This window comes from Xiphophorus couchianus, chromosome 7 (genome assembly GCF_001444195.1).
Source record: "Xiphophorus couchianus chromosome 7, X_couchianus-1.0, whole genome shotgun sequence".
NCBI classification, from domain to species: Eukaryota; Metazoa; Chordata; class Actinopteri; order Cyprinodontiformes; family Poeciliidae; genus Xiphophorus; species Xiphophorus couchianus.
In genome coordinates this window covers 16,708,831-16,728,224 of record NC_040234.1, presented here as the reverse complement: position 1 = coordinate 16,728,224, position 19,394 = coordinate 16,708,831, and the positions used below count along the sequence as shown (strand labels likewise).

The 19,394-nt window shown below is 38.3% G+C and overlaps 3 protein-coding genes and 1 long non-coding RNA gene across 4 annotated transcripts; 1 reads left to right on the top strand and 3 right to left on the bottom strand.

Moving 5' to 3' along the window:
- Positions 1-107: 107 nt before the first annotated feature.
- LOC114148806 (NADH-ubiquinone oxidoreductase 75 kDa subunit, mitochondrial) lies at positions 108-12,425 on the bottom strand. The gene is made up of 19 exons (XM_028024283.1): positions 12,199-12,425; positions 11,681-11,763; positions 9,996-10,099; positions 9,496-9,603; positions 9,328-9,404; positions 9,072-9,153; positions 4,861-4,991; positions 4,583-4,768; positions 4,364-4,498; positions 4,147-4,261; positions 3,929-4,074; positions 3,713-3,841; positions 3,508-3,637; positions 3,260-3,420; positions 3,030-3,184; positions 1,751-1,926; positions 1,541-1,675; positions 1,325-1,397; positions 108-388 (listed from the first exon to the last, which is right to left on the bottom strand). Exons 1-19 carry the CDS (start codon positions 12,213-12,215, stop codon positions 297-299), a joined length of 2,235 nt encoding a protein of 744 aa, XP_027880084.1. The 5' UTR covers positions 12,216-12,425; the 3' UTR covers positions 108-296.
- LOC114148808 (myb-related transcription factor, partner of profilin-like) lies at positions 6,097-7,377 on the bottom strand. The gene is made up of 2 exons (XM_028024286.1): positions 6,812-7,377; positions 6,097-6,697 (listed from the first exon to the last, which is right to left on the bottom strand). The coding sequence occupies exons 1-2, from the start codon at positions 7,245-7,247 to the stop codon at positions 6,273-6,275; spliced, it is 861 nt and encodes a 286-aa protein (XP_027880087.1). The 5' UTR covers positions 7,248-7,377; the 3' UTR covers positions 6,097-6,272.
- LOC114148809 (uncharacterized) lies at positions 12,210-14,129 on the top strand. The gene is made up of 2 exons (XR_003596351.1): positions 12,210-12,339; positions 12,815-14,129. It is a non-coding gene; the product is annotated as an uncharacterized LOC114148809 (long non-coding RNA).
- On the bottom strand, positions 13,666-18,986 carry cmklr2 (chemerin chemokine-like receptor 2). Its single transcript, XM_028024284.1, has 2 exons — positions 18,683-18,986; positions 13,666-16,322 (listed from the first exon to the last, which is right to left on the bottom strand). Exon 2 carries the CDS (start codon positions 16,285-16,287, stop codon positions 15,208-15,210), a length of 1,080 nt encoding a protein of 359 aa, XP_027880085.1. The 5' UTR covers positions 16,288-16,322; positions 18,683-18,986; the 3' UTR covers positions 13,666-15,207.
- Between the last annotated feature and the right edge of the window lie 408 nt (positions 18,987-19,394).

Sequence of the window (19,394 nt, the reverse complement as noted above, 5' to 3'; positions counted from 1 at the left end):
CACTTTGAAAAGCAAAAGTTTAAATAAATTTGAAAAGATTTATTTGACTTGCTAAGAAATTTCAGTTTATTTTGAACACTTTTCAAAAAATATATACTTAAACTATATACTCTTATTACTTTATAGATTTCAGGATATCTATCAAATATGAGGTGATATTATTCACTCTGCACAGAAAAAGGTTAAACAATGACATTCCATTACAGAACATCTTCAGTGATGTGCAAAAAAATATCCATCTAGAAAAGTGCAAATGTAGAAGTTGTGCGTATCATTTGACGGCTATTTGTTGTGCTTCAGCAAATGGCTGGCTCTTCCACGGCCTGGGCTCCCTCTGTGACAGCTTTCACACATTTTGCCATGGTCTGGGAGGCTCTGCTTATGGGATCTGTGGGTACAAATTTAAAGCAGATTTTAAACTGCCATTACAGAATGGAAGAAAAGTTCTGAAGTGTATGAAAAGACATATTCCGAAAAATATATATATACATAATCTATTCCAAAATTGCTCACATGATTGAAAGCCATATTTCGAATCCACAGCTTAAAATAGAGATTATGTTTGTATTCTTAATAACACAACAATAACACTAGTCCTTTTTTAAAACACACATTTAGAAAAACAGCTAAAACATGTTTAGAAATTTGGTCTGCTTTATTTGACATTACTGCAACTCTTAGAGAATTCGTTCAAATCTTCTCCGTTATCAATAAAATAAAAATAATTTTCCAGCGCTTTGAAGCTTTGAAGGAGACCTTGCTTAAACACTTTATAAGGTATGCCCAGAAATTTCATTTAAGAATAACATCATCGCTTTGCGATAACTTCAAAACACCGACTTAGTCCTTCAAATTCTTAGCAACTAAATAACATATGGAACCAGTTATTTGAGGTGTTTCCTTCAATTACAATCGCTATACCTCAAATATTCTGATCAGAAGCTTACAAATCCTAATACACTCTCTCTCGTTACTCTATAATTAAGCAAATAAAAGCTAGCTGACTTAAACAGAGAATGTTTAGATTGATTTAATGTGAGAAAAAAATAAAACAAATACATATCTTTTTGAACAGTGTACAAAATTGGGTGTAATGTTTACCAAAGAGAAGAGCAGAATGCTTTTATGTTAAACAATCATAAAATATTTGTAATACTACTACTACTACTACTACTACTAATAATAATAATAATAATAATAATTTGGTCTTGCCTCTGAAATAAAAAAAACACAATCATCATATGACTTATGAATCTTTATAATGTAGGATTAGCCATATTATACTGAAGTATGCTACTCTCTCCCCATAGTAATGACGACCCACCTGTCATGTAAAAGTCCTTCACAGTAAGCTGTGGGGGAACTAAGCTTTCAGTGAGCACTGCCTGGTTCACTCCCTGAAACAGATAAGGCATCAGCATCAAATAGAAACGGGTCATGTAAACTAAGAAACGTCACCAGTGCACAGTGATGAAGTTGTTATGACTTGCTGCCTGTCTGCGATGGACTAAAATCAAAACAAAGGAAGATAACTGCTGACCTTGGACAGTTCATTGGCCTGCTTAAAATAGTTGGCCTCCTCAAGTTCATCGTATCGAACCAGATTAGGGGAGACCTCAACCAGTCTGTCACGTACTTCATCAAGACTGTCATAAGGCAGAGTCACTCCAGCAAGCTTTAAATGAGAAAAAAAATATTATACACAGTAATTACCTTTATTTACAACATTGTATGTGTTTCTTTGCTATACCTCAGATATGGCTCTGATGATCCTCCAGTCCTCCCTGGCCATGCCAGGAGGAGTCACAGCAACTTTGGTCTGCTGTGCACGGCCCTCTGTGTTCACATAGGTAGCTGATTTTTCTGTATATGCAGCTCCAGGGAGTATGATGTCAGCTATCGGGGCACCCACATCACCATGGTGACCTAGGTAATAATACAGAAAGTCATAATATTGTAGGCTCAACTTTCTGCCTTTTTATGCAGTTCATTGCAAAAGCATATGTATTCCTTAAACGTTCTCACATTGCTAGTACAAAATTCCCTGTTCGTTTAGATTTATGTGCCAGTCCAATAGCGTTTAACAGAGAAGCTTCTAAGAGGCTGCTGGTAACTCTGGATTATCTGCAGAGCTCCACAGCTCAGCAAGGACAATCTGTCGACAGCACAAATAGTCGTGCACTCTACAGTTTTGGCCTTTGTAGATGAGTGGAAAGAAGAAATTGCTTGAAGCTCATGAGAAGTCACATTTAATGGTTCACCACAAACCATGTGGGAAAAGAGTAAACCTGGAAGGTGTTCAGGTTACAAAGACCAAAACTCAACACTTTGGCTTTCATGGAAAACCCCTATGAAGAAAAAATATAACTCTGAATCACCCTGAACATATCAGCCCCACAGTAAAATATAGTGGTGGCAGCATCATGCTGTGGGGACACTCCTCTTGTACATGGACAGAGAAGCTGATGTTCATTTTCCTTCTTCTTTACAATTGCATGTAACTTTGCAAATAATAATTAAAAAACATTAAAGCTTGTGGTTATAATGTGACAAAAGGAGAACATGTTTAATGGCTATGAACAACATGAACAATATTTTATTTCTGCTAAGTAGTCCCTGAGGTCAGAAAAGCTTAAGAACCTTTCATTTAGAAAAGTTTTTAATACTCAGTGTCACTGTGACATATTCCAGATTCCTAACTTTTATTTATTTTCTTATCTGTTTTGCTTTTGTTTGACTTTTTTAATGATCTGTGTAACACATGTTAGCTGTGTTGCACAGGAATGCATAAATCTATAAGTGAGTGAATGATAAGAGCTTGACTACCGATGTGATGCATAAAGAACTGTTACATTTGCTAAACTAATCAAACCATTCTAAACCTAAGTAACCAAATTTATTTGGTTACTCATATTTGCATCTGTTTCTACTGGAATCCAACTAAACCTCTTACGAGTCAATAAATCAATGTAAAAAGTATGTTCAGTACAACGACCTCTACTGGTGTGAAGTAAAAAAAAAAAGATTACCTTGATAAATTATCAGGCTGTCCTTTGCAAGGTCTTGGCGAGTGATGCAGCCAGCATCAGCCCCAAGTAAGAACAAAATTTTAGGCGAATTCTTCAAGATTGAGTCAACACCTGGCTTGTATCCCAGATCAAGCGCTGCCACTTGACTAGCAACCCTGATGACACAAGCAAAACAGCAAAGATTTACTAAGGAAATCATACTGTTAGTTAGAGTTCTCTGAGGTTGCTACCTATGAAGCACATTGAGAATCTTCCAGGTTCCCTGCAGGCCACTGCTGACCCGAGCATTCCTAGCAATAGTTGACACAGCAGCCATTATCGCAGCCCCGTCCTCTCTCTGCAGGCAGCTGCTGCCAACTACAACAACAGGGCGCTTTGCTTGAGCTAAAACCTGCAAGAGCAGCCAAAGTCCATGAAAACAGAAGCAACACACCTAATGTTTGGGAACATTTGTACCTGTAAACTATCAGGGGGTTACCTGAGAGAAAGGGTGAGTTCCTGAAGAAATTTCTTTCAGGATCTTGGCAGACTCTCCAAGATGATCATAAGTGTAACTTAGGTCCACTTTCTTGCCCACTAGAGCTACGTGCAGCTCATTGTGAAGCCAGCTGTGGCAATTTCATATGAAATCAAAGTTATTTACTTTCTACAATCACACAGTCGATGGTACGCAGTTTATTTACCTTTTTCTGATGCGTGCATTGAAGAGAGGCGCCTCATAGCGAGGGTTGGTGCCCACAAGCAGAAGCACGTCAGCCTCTTCAATGCCAGCAATGCTAGTGTTAAGCAGATATTTGGAACGCAGATCAGTTCTAAAAAAGAAAAAAGGTGGAAAGAAAACAGGATCAGTACATTTTCACAATGGACCTCTGCTTGTTTTCATCTTATGGTGGTCTTACCCAGATCCAGCCATGGGAAACACCTCCTCAGTGCAAAGGTTATCACTATTCAAATGGTTCAGCAAGTCTTTCAGGGAAACGAGAGCCTCTGCATCCACCAGATCTCCAACAACACCGGCAATGTCGCTTCCTTTGACGCTTTGTAACTGCACAAACAGATTGTGTTATTTTTCACTTCCTTGAAAAGGGAGGAAGCCATAAAATTGTCAATTACTGACCGCTCCAGCAACTCGGGTCAGAACATCTTCCCACGATGTCGGGACCAAATCCCCAGATTTGTTTTTCACCATTGGCTGAGTAAGCCTCTGTCTCTTTAGACCATCATAAGCAAACCTGCCAAATATAAAAGTCAGAAACAGTTAAAGAACGATGCAAATCTTTATGAGCACTTTAATCTCTTTCTAATATGAAGAGCCAGTTTGATGAGGAATTAACCTGGTTTTATCTGAGATCCATTCCTCATTTATATCTTCATGAAGACGGGGTAAAATCCTCATCACTTCCCCACCACGAGTGCTCACCACTATGTTACTCCCCACAGCATCCAGGACATCAATAGACTCAGTTTTCCTGTAAAAAAAAAGAAAAAAAGAAAATGTAAACAGAGTAGAGCTTGTGAAAAGTTAACAAACGTGTTGAGAACTATCTAGAAACCTGGTCTCCCAAGGACGAGCAGTGAAAGCGTAAGGCTTAGACGTCAGCGCTCCAACTGGACATATATCAATAATGTTCCCAGATAACTCCGACATGAACATCTTTTCCACATAAGTCCCAATCTGGAGGTCGTTGCCTCTGCCGGTGGTGCCGAGGTCCTCCACACCTGCAATCTCACTGGCAAAGCTGCAGACGCAACATAAAACATGCAGGTGTACCTACTTTTTCACAAGTGACACAGCATCCCAGTTTACCATTTCACTTATAGTTTGACTCACCGCACACAGCGAGTGCACTGAATACAACGGGTCATGATGGTTTTTATAAGAGGCCCAATATTTTTATCTTCCACAGCTCTTTTGCCCTCTGTGAAGCGGCTTCGGTCGCTGCCAAACTGCATGGACTGGTCCTACCAAAGAAATATTTTTTATAACCTATTTATGTGAATATTAACTTAATAGTATGTCTTGGATTTATTTATTAAGCTAAGGTTTAAAGGTCACTACATTAGCTTCATGTGTCTTGTGCTTATTGCAAGATTCTTCAGATGGTTATTAAAGTTTTCAATTTTATTAGTCTGGTCTGGAGTGGTTGGGTTGTCTTTTTTTTTTTAAACAGATTTGTATTTTCTTGTCATATTTCCACTCAAAAATATATTTCCAATAACATTTTAATATCAGACAAAGCCCTAGCATTAAACACAAAATGTAATGCTTATTTCATTTATAAGGAAGACAGTCATCCAAACAAACCTGACCATATGTGAAAAAGTAATTGGTCCCTACAGCTAATAAATGGTTGTGTCAGAATTGGCAGCAATAACTATCAAGTGTTTACAATAACTAGTAATGTATTTTTCACATCACTGTGAAGGAGTTTTAGTCCACTCCTTGCAGAATTGTTTTAATTCAGATAAAGTGAAGCATTCGAGTATGGATGGCCTGTTTAAGGCTACACTACAGCATCTGAAAATAAATATGAGTCCAGATTTTGATTAGGCCACTCTAAAATATTCATTTTGTGAATTTATGGTTCCAATTACTGCACCATAAAATGCAGTAATGGCAATTTATGGTGCCATTACTGCACCATAAATTGGTGAGATTTTGAAGCAGCAAAGCAGAATTTTACCCCCCACACACATCTTACTATTAGAATAATTACCTTTCTTTCTGAAACACTGTGAGAATTACACCAACTGTATAAGGACACACACCTTCCAAAAGGTCCCTCTTTTGTCTAATCAGCGACACCAAACTTTCAGAAAAGTCTTTGAGCTCATCAACATGTTTTGTGGCAATTGTGTGATTATCCTTTGATCAGTGGTTGTTTTTACCTTGAAACTTGACCCAGTCTCTTACTGTTGAATCATGAATATAGACTATAACTGAGAAAAGCTGCACGGACTGGAGTAGTCTGCTCCATCTTGAACATGCTGCACCGACTGTAGAACGCACGCGGGATGCAGCGGGTTCATAAACACCCGCTGACGTGATTCAAAGAACCTTCTCATGAGCCATTTAAGGTTTATTTAAATAATTTATGCAATTAAAAAAAACAGCATGACGGACATAAAATGTTGTGTTATGAATGGAAACAAACGTAACGTTAATTCACCTAGAACAACCAATAAAAAGAAGAAGAAAAAAACATCCGGATGAGAAATTGATTATTGTGGCATTGACTGTCCTTATTTTCTTTTCTTCAAAACAATGTTCTTATTTGGGGCTTTGCGTTTTCGCAGGTTGTCCCGGCGTCCACTCGTGCGCTCTCCTACCACTTCATTCACCGGCGGCGCAGGTGAAGGGACACTGCCTCCAACTCCTGCCAGGGCATTTACAGCCATTGTGAGCCCAGTCACGGCACTGACCAGCTGCCTAGTGTGCGCCACGATGGCCTGAGCGTCACGGCGGAAGGCGCGCGCAACGTTGGCTACGGCTCGGATCTCCTGCGCAATGGCCTGCAGTGAGTCCGTCTGATTTCGTTCCTGCATCCGCTCCAGATCAACGTCATCACAGTCAGGACACCTTCGGGGTTCTTCTGGGCAGTTTTCAGATGCAGGCACACTGGTGGAGGAAGGCGGGTACTTCCGGACATCTGATAAAGTTTCACCAGCTAAAAATAAAGGAATTCACTTAGTTGTTTTTTTTTAAATTAAGATGGAAACAAAACATTTGACGTGTTTATTCCATTCATGGTGGATTAAATAAAGTGTTATTATGGGCATACCTTGGTTTACTATTTTTTGGCCAAGCGAGTCACATCCCTGGATTCCAACAATCCGCTCATCACAAAATGTTTCCAGAAGCGTCTGCTCAGTTGTAGTGAGGGGGATCTCTTCTACTGGGGCCCCGACTGATTTGCTAGAAGTGGATTTATTGAGGGAAAGTTTTTCTTTTGTTCTCCTGCGAAAATCCTGCCATCTTCTTTTTACTTCATCGGGAGATCTTCTGGTTAGGCTCACAGCATTCACCTTTTCACAGATGGCCTCCCAAATCGCGTTTCTTCTGGCAACGCTTAGATGTTTCTGCTTCAGTTCTCCACTGTGAGCACACGCCTCCTCCACCAGCACCTTCAAAGCCATAGCTTCAAATTTCATTTTTCTTTTACGGCTGCTTTGCTCCCCCAAACGGTCCATAATGGCAGACAGTAGCACACGCAACATCCTCCTTTAAATATCGCTGTTAGAACTACCTTTGCGCCAGTAACGAATTGCGCACGCAACACGCCCACTAATCACACGTAACATGTATTTATTATTTATTTTATTTTTTTTGCACAAGCAATTTAGCGCTCCTAAGCTCTAGACTCACAGGTTCCGACACGAGGGTCGCTCTGTGGACCACCGAAGTCGCGAGATTGAGTATTCACGCGAGAGTATGTACCGGAAATCCCCCCTGCATTAACAGAAGCCGGTGTCGTGCCAAGATAGGTATACCCCGACAGAATACGTTCCCCTGCGTCGGGAGCGCGCACGGGGCAGGGAGCGCGGATCCAGTAAGCTAGGTACTATGAAAAAGTGAAAGACGTGCTTAGTTACAACAAAAAGAAATTGTTGCCACATGATGTAGCATGTGATTATTTCAACACATACTAAGTCAATAACAGGACGATCATGTCTGTGTAAATATAAACGCTACATATATGCCATTCTTGTCCTGAAAAAAATACTATTTGCTAAACAAAAACCCTCTTTCCTGAGTTGATCACTAACAACGGTTGTCTTTGCTCTTTTGTTAATTCAAAGGGAAGGGAGTTTAATTTTTATTTTCATTGTACAAAATATTTAGATTAATTTTACTTAAAAGATTAAGTTCAACATAAATACAGTAGGATTGAACTATTTGGTACGGATAGCTGTTTGAGTTCCATATTTACACCTTGGAGCATCTGCATTACATCTGTGTATGTTCAATATCTTCAAAATCAATATCTTAGTATACATTCTAACATCAGGTATATTTCATTCCACACTGCCAGAGTCTGTATCCCTACCTACTCCACCGATCAAGCAATTTAACTCACCTACTGGGCTTATGATTAGTTATTGCTCCTGATCTCTGTCTTTTTAATTCTTTCTGCCGCAAACTTGCCCAGGGTAAGCCAAGAGATTTCCCCTGTTCGTTTGGGACAGTTGTATCAGACAGATCTTGCTACAACTGTTGCTGCAGCCCACTGGGCTTTCTGCACTGTGGCTGCTCGGTGGTTCCTCCAAGGCTCTCTCTGTGTTGGTGCTCTGGGGGGACTTCCCCAGGGCTCTACGGGACTTTGGATGCCTGCTTTGGGTCCTGGAGGGAAGGTGTGTGGCTCCTCACACCCATTATTGAACATTCTTATATACACAAGCACACTCTCATACACACACACATGTCTGGATTTAGAGATACACTTTGTTGAGCTGTGGATCTCTGTTTTTTCCCCTGCTTCCTCTCTGCAGGTTATCTATTCTTGTTTCTCTCCTCTACCGCTATCTTCTTCTTTCCCTTTAAACCTTTTCCCCCACCTTTCTCTCTTTCCATCACCATGTCCATTACATTTGAAATAAACCCAAAGCAATCATCCATCCATCCATCCATCCATGCATCCATCCATCCATCCATCCATCCATCCATCCATCCATCCAAACCTTTCCCGATTGATAGAGGGTCAAAGACTTTTAGAATCTGCTTTTGAATTTCCACACATCTAAACCTGATGTGTTGCCTTTTGCCTTGTACCCTTCATTAATGAAATCACTTGAAAACAGCTTTTTATGTTATACTTGCTCAACATTAATGTTTGTTTGATCTGAAACATTTTGAGCCAATAACTTTTTCACAGTACGTTATGCACCTTCCTGATCCCTCCATCAGATCAGAAGATGCAGGTTAATGTTAATGGACAATGTCGAGTTTTGTTTGTTGCTACAGGCATCTACAACTCTGTGTGCTGTTCTGAAGTTTAAGTGAAACTGTGAAAAGTGCGACGGAAATAAGAATAGACAAATTACCTGGAGATCACATTCACCTCCTTGATCACAAATTGGACAATCCAGAGGGTGGTTCGCCAGTAGGAACTCCATCACACCTTCTCTGTGTGAAAATCACCAAAAGTACATTTCTAACAGATCATTGGAGAATCTTGTGGGGTTTTTTCTATTAAAGAGAGCTCAATTTTCACAGATCCAAGTTTTTGCCGAGTTTACCTACAAACAATAAAATTCTACATGAATCAAGCCATTTTTTCGTAAATCAATTTAATCCTACCTCGCCTTCCTTGTTTTGTCAGAATCAGTAAGGATATTCCAGCCTTTCATGACGGGCATGGCACAGGCTGCCACAGGCTGGAAGGTAAACAGAGGATATAAGCAGCTGTGCCCATCGTCTGTGTAAAAACGGGCAAATACCAGACTATCTATGTAGCCTAAACAATACCTTGGGAACTTTCTCTATTTCCACAAGACACATCCGACAGTTTCCAGCAACTGACAGGCGCTCGTGGTAGCAGAAACGGGGAATCTGCATCCCTGCCTTCTCACATGCCTGCGACAGAATACGGCCAGCATCACATCCAGTGAGAAGATATCCAGAAATCTCAATATCCAAACTTTAATTGGGATTACTTAATGGTGAAGAAAGCCATGTTAAGAAATACATGGAGTTTTTGTCAGATTACATTTAGAACCCCTGGAAACAGCAAATCATGGATCACTAGTTGGAAGTTGGTAGAAACACAAGACAATTTTTTAAAAAAGTAAAACACTTTAGGTATATTTATTTTTATTTTTTAAAGCCTTTTTAGGAGTACCAACTGTTGTGCCAGGATTTTTTTCCCTCACTGAATAAATGTTCTCAGAAAATGAATTTTCTTCAGTTTGAGATCATACTACATCTGACTTCTGCACATCTTTATTAGAGGTAAGTGTGTATGCTACCTGCAACACAGTGGTTCCTGGCTCCACCATTACAGGCTTTCCATCCACAAACACCTCCAGGAGGTTAGTGGTAGCAGCAGCAGCTGCTGTAGACGCGGTGCGAGCTTCAGGCAAAGACATACATCATTTAATCATTTACTACACATTAATTTGTGCTGCAATCAGTCATCCAAAGTAGTAAATATTAGTCAAGACCATTACAAATATATTTTTCTAAATACAGAAACGCTATGAATGCTAACTAATCATGGGAATGGATGCTGACTTTAAAAGTTTTTAAGAAGATAGTAAAAGAACCACTTTAATATTAGATCCTGAATCTGAGAGAGTTTTATTTGAACCTTAATTGGATATATACTCTCAATCGGTCTTCAGTATGTGACTACAAAACTAAAGCGGAAGAAAAACAAAGAATGTTGATCATCATTTGGACTGTTTTCACGCAAAGTTAATCTATGGGTTCAGTGAACTATAACTTCATGTTATTGTCATAATTAAATCTTAAAGAATACAAAAATGTCTTAAATGCTCACCTAAAAAAAGTGTGGACTGGACTTTCCACATTTTTCCTTCCACCTGACTTTCCACTAATTTTCTGGGATAAAAGGCTCTGAAAAGCCAGCTTCTTTAGCAATGACCGTTAGCAGCTTACGCACTGTGATCTGAACCATGATTAAAACAGAAATAAACATGGGATATATTAACCTTGCTATATATGAGTTTCCATTTTTAATCAAATAAGTAAAATAAAACAACTTTTGGAAATTCTAATTTATTTGAAATCCTAAGCAAACTAACCAGGGTTCAAGTATGCACTGGTAAAGAAGCTATATTTTCAAAACCTTTCTTCCACTAAACTTTCCATTCATTTACTTAGGTACAGCACTCTGTGAGGAGGTAGTTTCTTCATCAATCCAAAATTCTGGCTCACCTTTGTTGCATCTAGTTAAAAATCATAAAAATTATTCTTTAATAAATAAGTGACATGTATCAATCTGCATGTGTTAACATATATAACATGTAAGATTATCTTTTTGAATTTCAAAAACTCTGAACACATACACTGCAGCAGGAGTCAGTAGTACTTAGAGGCTGATTGCCCACAATTCTTCCTTCCACATTACTTTCCATTCATATGCTTAGACACAAAATTCTGTGAATAATTATCTCTTTTAGTAATGATCTTTTGTGACTAATATCCCCTCTAGACGCCAGTGAACTCGATAACTGTCAAGTCAGCTGTCTTAACAATCATTCTGTGACCAACAAATAGTAATACTTTCATAATAGAAATGTATTCTATATTGGTTTCATGTAATAGTCTCATTATGAGATCAAATAAATTTTGGCCTGAATTAGATGTAAGAATAGTCCAGAACTGAATACTTTAAGTATTTCAATATATGTACATTTATTAGTTTACTGAAAAGGTAAATGTATTTACTTTTTGATGATATTCTAATTTATTGATATGGAGCTGACGCACAGAAGTAGCTGGTCAGTTTATAATCCTGCCTTTAATCCACCTAGTCCAGGAAACTAACAAATGGTGCAAAGCATTCAAATAGTTTCTTTCCTCAGCAGAGCAAACAAATGGTTGTTATTCAAGGACACAAAACACACGTTGTGCGAACTGTAGCCGAGGCAGGATCAATTAATCATTTGATGAAGTGGCATATTGTTACCATTGTGAGCTGCAGCAGCCGCGCCTCCCCTAATAATAGCTGCTGGAAAGAAACTGCGATTCACAACAGGCAACCGCAGCATGCTGGAAGAGACACAGAAATTAACACTGCATCTTATCACGGAATACAAATCTACCCTTTGAGAAAGAGGGAGAGAGAGAGAGAATATATGAGGCTCCAAGCCGAGTGTGCGACCTCAATTAGCATCCGAGTGGCTACCAAAACAAACGCAGAGGAAAACTAGCTAAAGTTGGCCGTCATTAAGTAGCTAACCCACGCCACGGCACGTTAAAAAACAAAAGACGTTCATCCCGTCCACAATGCACTGGGCTGAACAATACAGTTAAAATATAATGCTTAACATTTTAACTGCGTAAAATGTTTTAAATGATGGTAAAACGTCGCAAACACACATGCAACGTCACAACTGCTAACGTCCGCAAGCGTAATACATTTAAAGAAACCCCTCGTTCTTAATGTTTACCATTTTAGTATGGAGTTTATCTAATTTTACTCACCTTGCCAGTGTTCTCATTGGGCCGTGTGCCTCGCAGATTGCGGGCTGTCTTCTAATTCTGCTGCGTCACGGATTAAGTAATCCTGAAACCTGTACCATAATCCCAAAAAGGAGGGCGAGATTCCTGTGACTGCTTTAGAGGGTAAAGTTGTCTCTCTGTTATGAAACTTTATTGTAAAGGTCACTGCTTGAAATTCATTAGATATATTACACTCTGATGCGCAGGACCGTTCAGTGTGTCATAACATAAATGTTTGCTAGTCCCTCTCACCCCATAAAACAGGGATTACTAATAAATCAGAATTTCTCTGTACGTTTCTCTGAATTAAGGCTCATGGAGAACAAAGTATAATGGATTAAATGTAGCAAAGGGAAGTAATACAGAACTAGAATTCATATTTTAAAGCATTGTTAGAATAAAAAATTTTTCTGTGTTGTTACATCAATGTCTGACTTTACAGAGGAAACTGACTAATGACATTTTGTTTCATGGGGAAGATTCATTAGGATGGGCTTATTAAAACCAAAAATCATCAAAGTCTGATAAACTTCTTCAAATTAAGTTACATATTATTTTTAGATTAACAGACTTTAACTCTGCTGTTAATTCTTTGCAGGCACACATTCTTTGTCAAGGATCCCTCAGGATAAATAAATTGGAAGCAATCACTCAGCAGCACTGGCCAAGTGTTCAGGAAGCTCAATAACTATGTAACTTTTGATCCCAGCAGTAACAAACTCTGAGCTCCAACTTTTAAGATAAATAAAATACAGCATTAAACTGGATGATCCTTCCTTGCTGTGGGTTTTTATTGGTTGGGATGATTCAAAGATCAGAGGAAATAAGCCCTTTAAAATCCACCCAGAAAGCCTGAAAGTAGAATGAAAAGATTAAAAGAATCTCTGTCTGGTTTAAAGCAAAATATAGAATTGAGAGATGGCTTTGGAATATTTGTGTTGTCTGGTCATATATTCTGAGGTAAAGTGGGATCATTGACTTTTGGGGGGGGGGGGGGGGTGAAAGCAAACATTATGGTCCCTTTTATTTATTTCATTTATTTAATAGAGGACATTTCCGAATCTCAAATATCTTCCACGACTGCAACCGAGACATCGAAGAAACTTATGAGTAAAAAACAGGAAGGCAACTTTTTAAAGTGTGCTTCCTGCCAATGTTTTCCCAGAGAGATAAACCAGTACCTCCTAGAGAACACGTTGATACACAGTGACTGACCCCAGTGATGCAACCAGACGGGGTTAACCTCAAAGGAAAAAAACAGGAAATAGTTACATTTTTAAGAGACGGTGAGGAAATGTGGACGAAATGCACATCTGGCTTTATTTTTCACTCATGCATGCCTTTCAGCCACATGTTAGACCCTCAGGATAATCCAGTCTGATTGAAAACATCAAGCAATACCTCTTCATGTCAGAACAAAAGAAACACTGAAATTAATTACGAAATAACTCAGAAGAACATGTTTATTAAGACATATAAGATTTACTTTAAATATGTTTGGATAAAACGTTTTTTTTATTAAGCCCTTTGTGTAATAATGTTAAACGTACAGCAGACGTCTAAATAGATGAGATAATACAATTCTAACAGTCAGAGTAAATCTGAATAAAAATGCTTTGCAAAAGTAATCATATACCTTGAATTTTTACACAATTTTTGCATTACTTTCACAAACCACTGTATTTCATATTTTTATGTTACACAACGTAGCACATAATTGGGATTAGAAATATAAATGATGTAGATGAAATTGGGTGTGGATTTACAGGGGACAAAACAAACATGTGCAAGGAGGTGGTCAGGTCCCATAGATGCAGTGCACATGTACGCACAGTTCTACTAATCTTTCACACAGGGAGCATGAAAACAAAATGTTAAAAAATAAATAAATGCATGTAAAACAACTTCCATTTCAGAAGTTCACACTTTCAACATGGTTTGGCCTATTGCAAGGGTTTTCAACTTGCAATAGAATCATCTCAACTTGAATCAAGTTGAGATTTGATTAAAATCGAATCTCCTCTTCAACCTGGCCCAAAATAACATGATATAAAACAAAACTGTTTATAAATATAGGGGGATAGAAATTGTGAATTTAGCCATTTTCTTTGTTTTAATCTGCAAGATCTTTCAAAACATACTTATTTGAAAAGTAGTCTTTTGGGTCTCAAATCAAGATTTTTTCTCCTGAAATTTCCATAATTATGAAACTTTCTATTAAAGAAAATGAAAGCCATTAAATTTGTTAAAGTTTGTTTTTCATTCTAAAATCTAAAAAGATGTAAGATTGCATTCTCTGATGAAACAAGCTAAATTTATGATCAGATAGGCTCTTGTGGCTCAAGACAAAATGTATTCAGTGGAAATAAGGGGGGAAATGGGTTTTAGGTTGTTGACACTTCGTCTATCACATAAAATCCCAATAAAATTAACTGAAGTTTGTGGTTGTAATGCAAAAAAAGTTTATATACATACTTTTTCAAGACACTATAACCTTTGGCCACAAACTACAATTAAAAACCTGCCTGATATGTCATTCTTTGTAGAATAAATGTTATCCGTTTCTGAATAATTAGACAGATAGAAATGCATCAACATTTAAAAACATGTTAGAAACCTTTGATCAAGATTTCTGCAACAAAAATCAACAACAACCAGATTTTCCTTTTAGTGAAAAGTCAATATACAGATACTTTTACAAAAGTAAAAGCAGTCAGTTGCTTGCAGTGAATAGACGATTAATTAGAATAATTGTGCAGCCATTTTCTTCGAATCCTTTAAACAGTTGCAACTGTAAATCTGGCCTCTTTCTGTGCAGATAAAAAGGTGGAAAGGGATTTACTTAATGGCATGCTGAGTGCAGTTCAGTTGAGTTTTTGCACTCAAAGCAACTTTCATTTGAAGCAGGCGTAGCTTTGTGGAAAATGAAGCAAAATGGGAAGATCTAAACACTGAGGCTGGAAAGAACAGCAGTGATTAGTCACCCTTCTCTCATAGAGTCGACGACACTGTTGGCTCGTCTGGGACGCTGTCCTGATGTATGCCGTGCATAGTCTCTATGTCCGTGGCGGAAATGGACTGGCTCAGTTCTCTCAGGGAACTCTTGGTTATGTTCAGACACGCGTCCTTGAGGATATGGCGCACCTTCTTGCTAAGCAGCATGTACAGTAGCGGGTTAATGCAGCTGTTGAAAAAGCCTAAGCTGGTTGCTAGCGGGAAACCAGCTCTCAAAATACTGTGCATTGTAATTGAGTGATGTACAAACAACTCCATCAAGCCGAAAATATGGAAAGGTGCCCAACAGAAAAAGAAGGCCAGGATAACAGCTGTAACTGTTTTTGAGAAGCTCGAAATGCGAACCAAACCCCGGGATTGTCTCACTTTTATTGACAGAAGTATGCCCGTCACGCTTATGGCACTAAGCGGCAAAAGAAAGCCCACAGTGAGACGGACGGACACTAATATTGTGTGTATTGTAGCAGCTGTTGTGTGCTGGTTTGTTACGTGATAGTTAGTGTAGCATAACACTTTACCACTGACATGTAAAATGTCTCGAAAGACCAGCGCATGGCAGCTCAGCAGGGCAGCTATTAGCCAAATGCAGTCACAAACAAGCCAGGCTCTGTCTACTGTGCGATACCTTTGACACCAGTTCAGGTATACCAGAGAGACATACCTGTCCACACTGAGCATGGTGAGAAAGAGGACACTAGCATACATGTTCATCACGGAAACAAAGGAGTTAATTTTACACATGGCCAGACCAAAGTTCCAGTGGAAGTCCTTCAAAATGTAGTCGATGTAGAAGGGCAGAAAAAGCACAAACACAAAGTCTGCTATAGCCAGATTTAGCAACCACACGCTGTTGACAGTCTTCTTGCTTTTAAACCCAGTCACCCAAATGACGGCTCCATTTCCAATCAGGCCAAGTGTGATGCAAGTGATGTAGATGACTATAGAGATGATGTGGATAGGTTCAGTCTGACTGTGATCCACTTTAAGGTCTTCCATATCATCATACTCCTCATATTCATACGTGTAGTTACCATAATCTTCAGCGGAATTGGCCATGGTTTCAGGAACAAGATCTGTATGCTGGAGTAGATCTGTTGGAAAGTAAAAAACATAAAGACAAGATTCATCCATGACTTGACTTTATATTTATGTTAAAAAGTGCTCTGGTACTGGACAGACATTTTGGGTTGAAAATGATGCCGTCTGCTGCAAGAGCTGTTATCTTGTATGAGTGTGGGTTTTGTTGCTATACTTAAACATAAGTCTTCCTACGCTATCCCTCACTTGGAGACAAACGTAAATTCACAAAAGGTTTGTAATTTCTCTGCAAAAATGGCCATCATGCACAACTGATAACATGTTACCAACTGATTTAAGATTAAAAGACACCATACAACAGTTGAAGTATAGGGCTGGGTAGGTGTGATGAATCAAGACAAAGAGACAAATGAGGGTTAAAAAGTCATACTGTACAGGAGGAATAAAATCCCCACTAATGTTATCATAGTTCAAGCCTTAAGAGTTAATGTCATTTTCTATAATCTGCTTTTAGTCCACAGTCACTTACTTTTGATTGATCGGGGATAATAATCATTCATATTTTACAAAAGTCAATTGAGCCAAACAAGGACCAGAACATAAAAATAGGTAAAGGGTGCAAGGCTAAAGTTTATAGATGATTGCAAAATGACAACTTATAGTTTTGAATGAGTGGAAGTAGAAATTTGCCCAAAATGCTGTTTTTTTTTTTTTTACTGCTCTGATTTTCCTACTTCAGCCCTCTTTTCTTGTCAGTTAGTTCCTGTACTGAAGTTGGTACTGGGTGTGTCAAAGAACATCCTGTCAACTTCAATTTACTTCAATAATGTGGAGAGACAGTGAGATGCCACATGATTGAGGCACACATAGAAAAAATTAGATTTTTTTCCCTCTTATTTGTGGAGGAGAACAGGGAGGAACTTAGAAACACCACTTTGTTCCACACTTAATGTAATATTTCTGAATCGGGGAGGAAGATAACCAGATGTTTTTACTCTTTGGTGTCCTTATAAAGTACAAAATAAATCTGGGTAAAAGGTTTTTTGAAACACAGCTACTTGTATGACCATCAAGGCTGGAGAAGCCCTGATAAAGTGCTGATAAGAGTTGTCTGAGAATTCCTCCTTTCTCTAAAGTCTTACCTAATTATTTAACAAATGATGTGGTAATTCATTTTGCTTGTCCAAAGTAAAACTGTTGAAGAACCAAAAAGTCACTGACAGGAATATTTATGTATGCAGTATGATAACAACTCATTTATACTGATAACAAACAAGTTAAAACCTCAACTTCTTCTTCTTTTTCCTCTATTCCTCTACAAACATTTCAACTGTACATGACATGTTTTTGCAGCTCAGATGCCAGCTATAAAAGTTATTAAATCAGCTTTAAGTCATGACCAGTAGCATTGCTAGACATGAAGCCACAAGATCTGAACAAGTAACAGTCTGGCTGATATTTCTGCATTTTCGTTGAAGAAAAGTATTATCTGTGATGGACAGTGATTCATGGCAGTAGATGCATCATGCTGTGGGGGATGTTTATTTATTTATTTATTTTTAAATATTAGACAGAAAAGTTGGTGAATGTCTTTTCCATTTTAAAATGCAAACCTTTGCTCTAGTAGCCTGGCTTTGTTTACCAATGTGATCCAAACATTTAAGAAAAATATGTTCCATATAATAAAATAAAATAAATAAATAAAACATTTTTCCATCTAGAGCTGAAATAAACATTTTGGCTATCTTAAAACTTTCAGAAGGAATATTTTATTCTATTTGGAGAAAAAAAGTATTATGTCATTCATGTTTCTTTAGTCTGTCCTTTATCTATTCCAGAGAAGCAGTCAGAGTTTCTTACAATCTCTTAAAGAAATGAAAGACAACCCCAGAATAATGTGTCTAGCCACACCTATAAACATGTCTCTGAGAAAATAATTATTTTGTAAGGTCCTAAATTAGTATGCTTGTTCATTATTTATTTATTTATTTAATGTAATTTGTATAAGACTTAAATTTTAAATCAACAAAGGTTTAAAAAAAGCCTTAATTTACTGAAATAAGAAGAGACCCTGTTACACGTTGAGGTCATATATATAATTAAGTATTAGAAGTGACAACAATAGAAGTGTCAATCAATACATGTCTTTTAAATAACATTAAATAATTGTAATAAGTTTCCAGATATGCACATTTTATGAAAAATATCCCATAAAAAAGAAAATACAACATTAGCAAGGCAGTCTTTGCATGCTCAGATGAATTTCAGTAAAAAAAAAAAAAAAAATGCTGATCTGAAGCCTAATATTCAGTAACGTGCTGCTCTACCGGGCAGTCAGAGCCACACAAACACTGTCGACATACTAAAAGGAGTTCTTTTCTCTAGGATTTCAAGCGGATTTTGCATCGCTTACCGTAAGAGTGAAGATTTCCCCTTTTTCTGGCTGTTTTAGAATCAGATCTCCAGCGACTCTCTCCGTCTTCTTTTCCTCTTTTGAGCTTTTTGTCTTTAGCCGAGCCTCGTCTGGGGGTTGTTTTTGTCGGTTTCACAAACTCCTCTCCGACTGCATGTGAAGTATTCTGTGGAGCCCCTCCAAACCAAAGTCGGCCGCTGTGTGTATAGTGGACTGCGATGAGCTTGTGGGTAGCTTGTGGGTGCGACTCCTTCCCAGCACTCCCTGCCTGCCCAGACTGACGCGTCCGACATATATTAAAAAAAAAAAAAAAAACCAAAAGGCGAACTTCACACAAAGAAGAAAAGTTATTGGTCAGCCGCACGGAATGAAGGCGGCTTTCATTCAGCAAGGCTGCGTGCACATTTTTTCTCTACATCTGCAGAGTAAATAATGAACGCACACTTTTCCACTCGGGGAAGAACCCAGGAGAGCTTTGAAAAGTCATCTGCTTCTATTGTTTTCGCATATTTTGTGTCTCTTAGGCAGAGTACCTCAGTCAATTGTGTATTGACTGCTGCCTGTTTCTCCCGCTAGATGTTTTTTTTTTTGTTTTTTTTTTACAACCTGCTCCTTCTGAATGCCTAATGGGATAACACGTTTGGGACAGAATAGCCTAATTATGTTGGTCGTTATTCTTTTGTCCGCTTTGAATCAATCAGCCCTCACACGC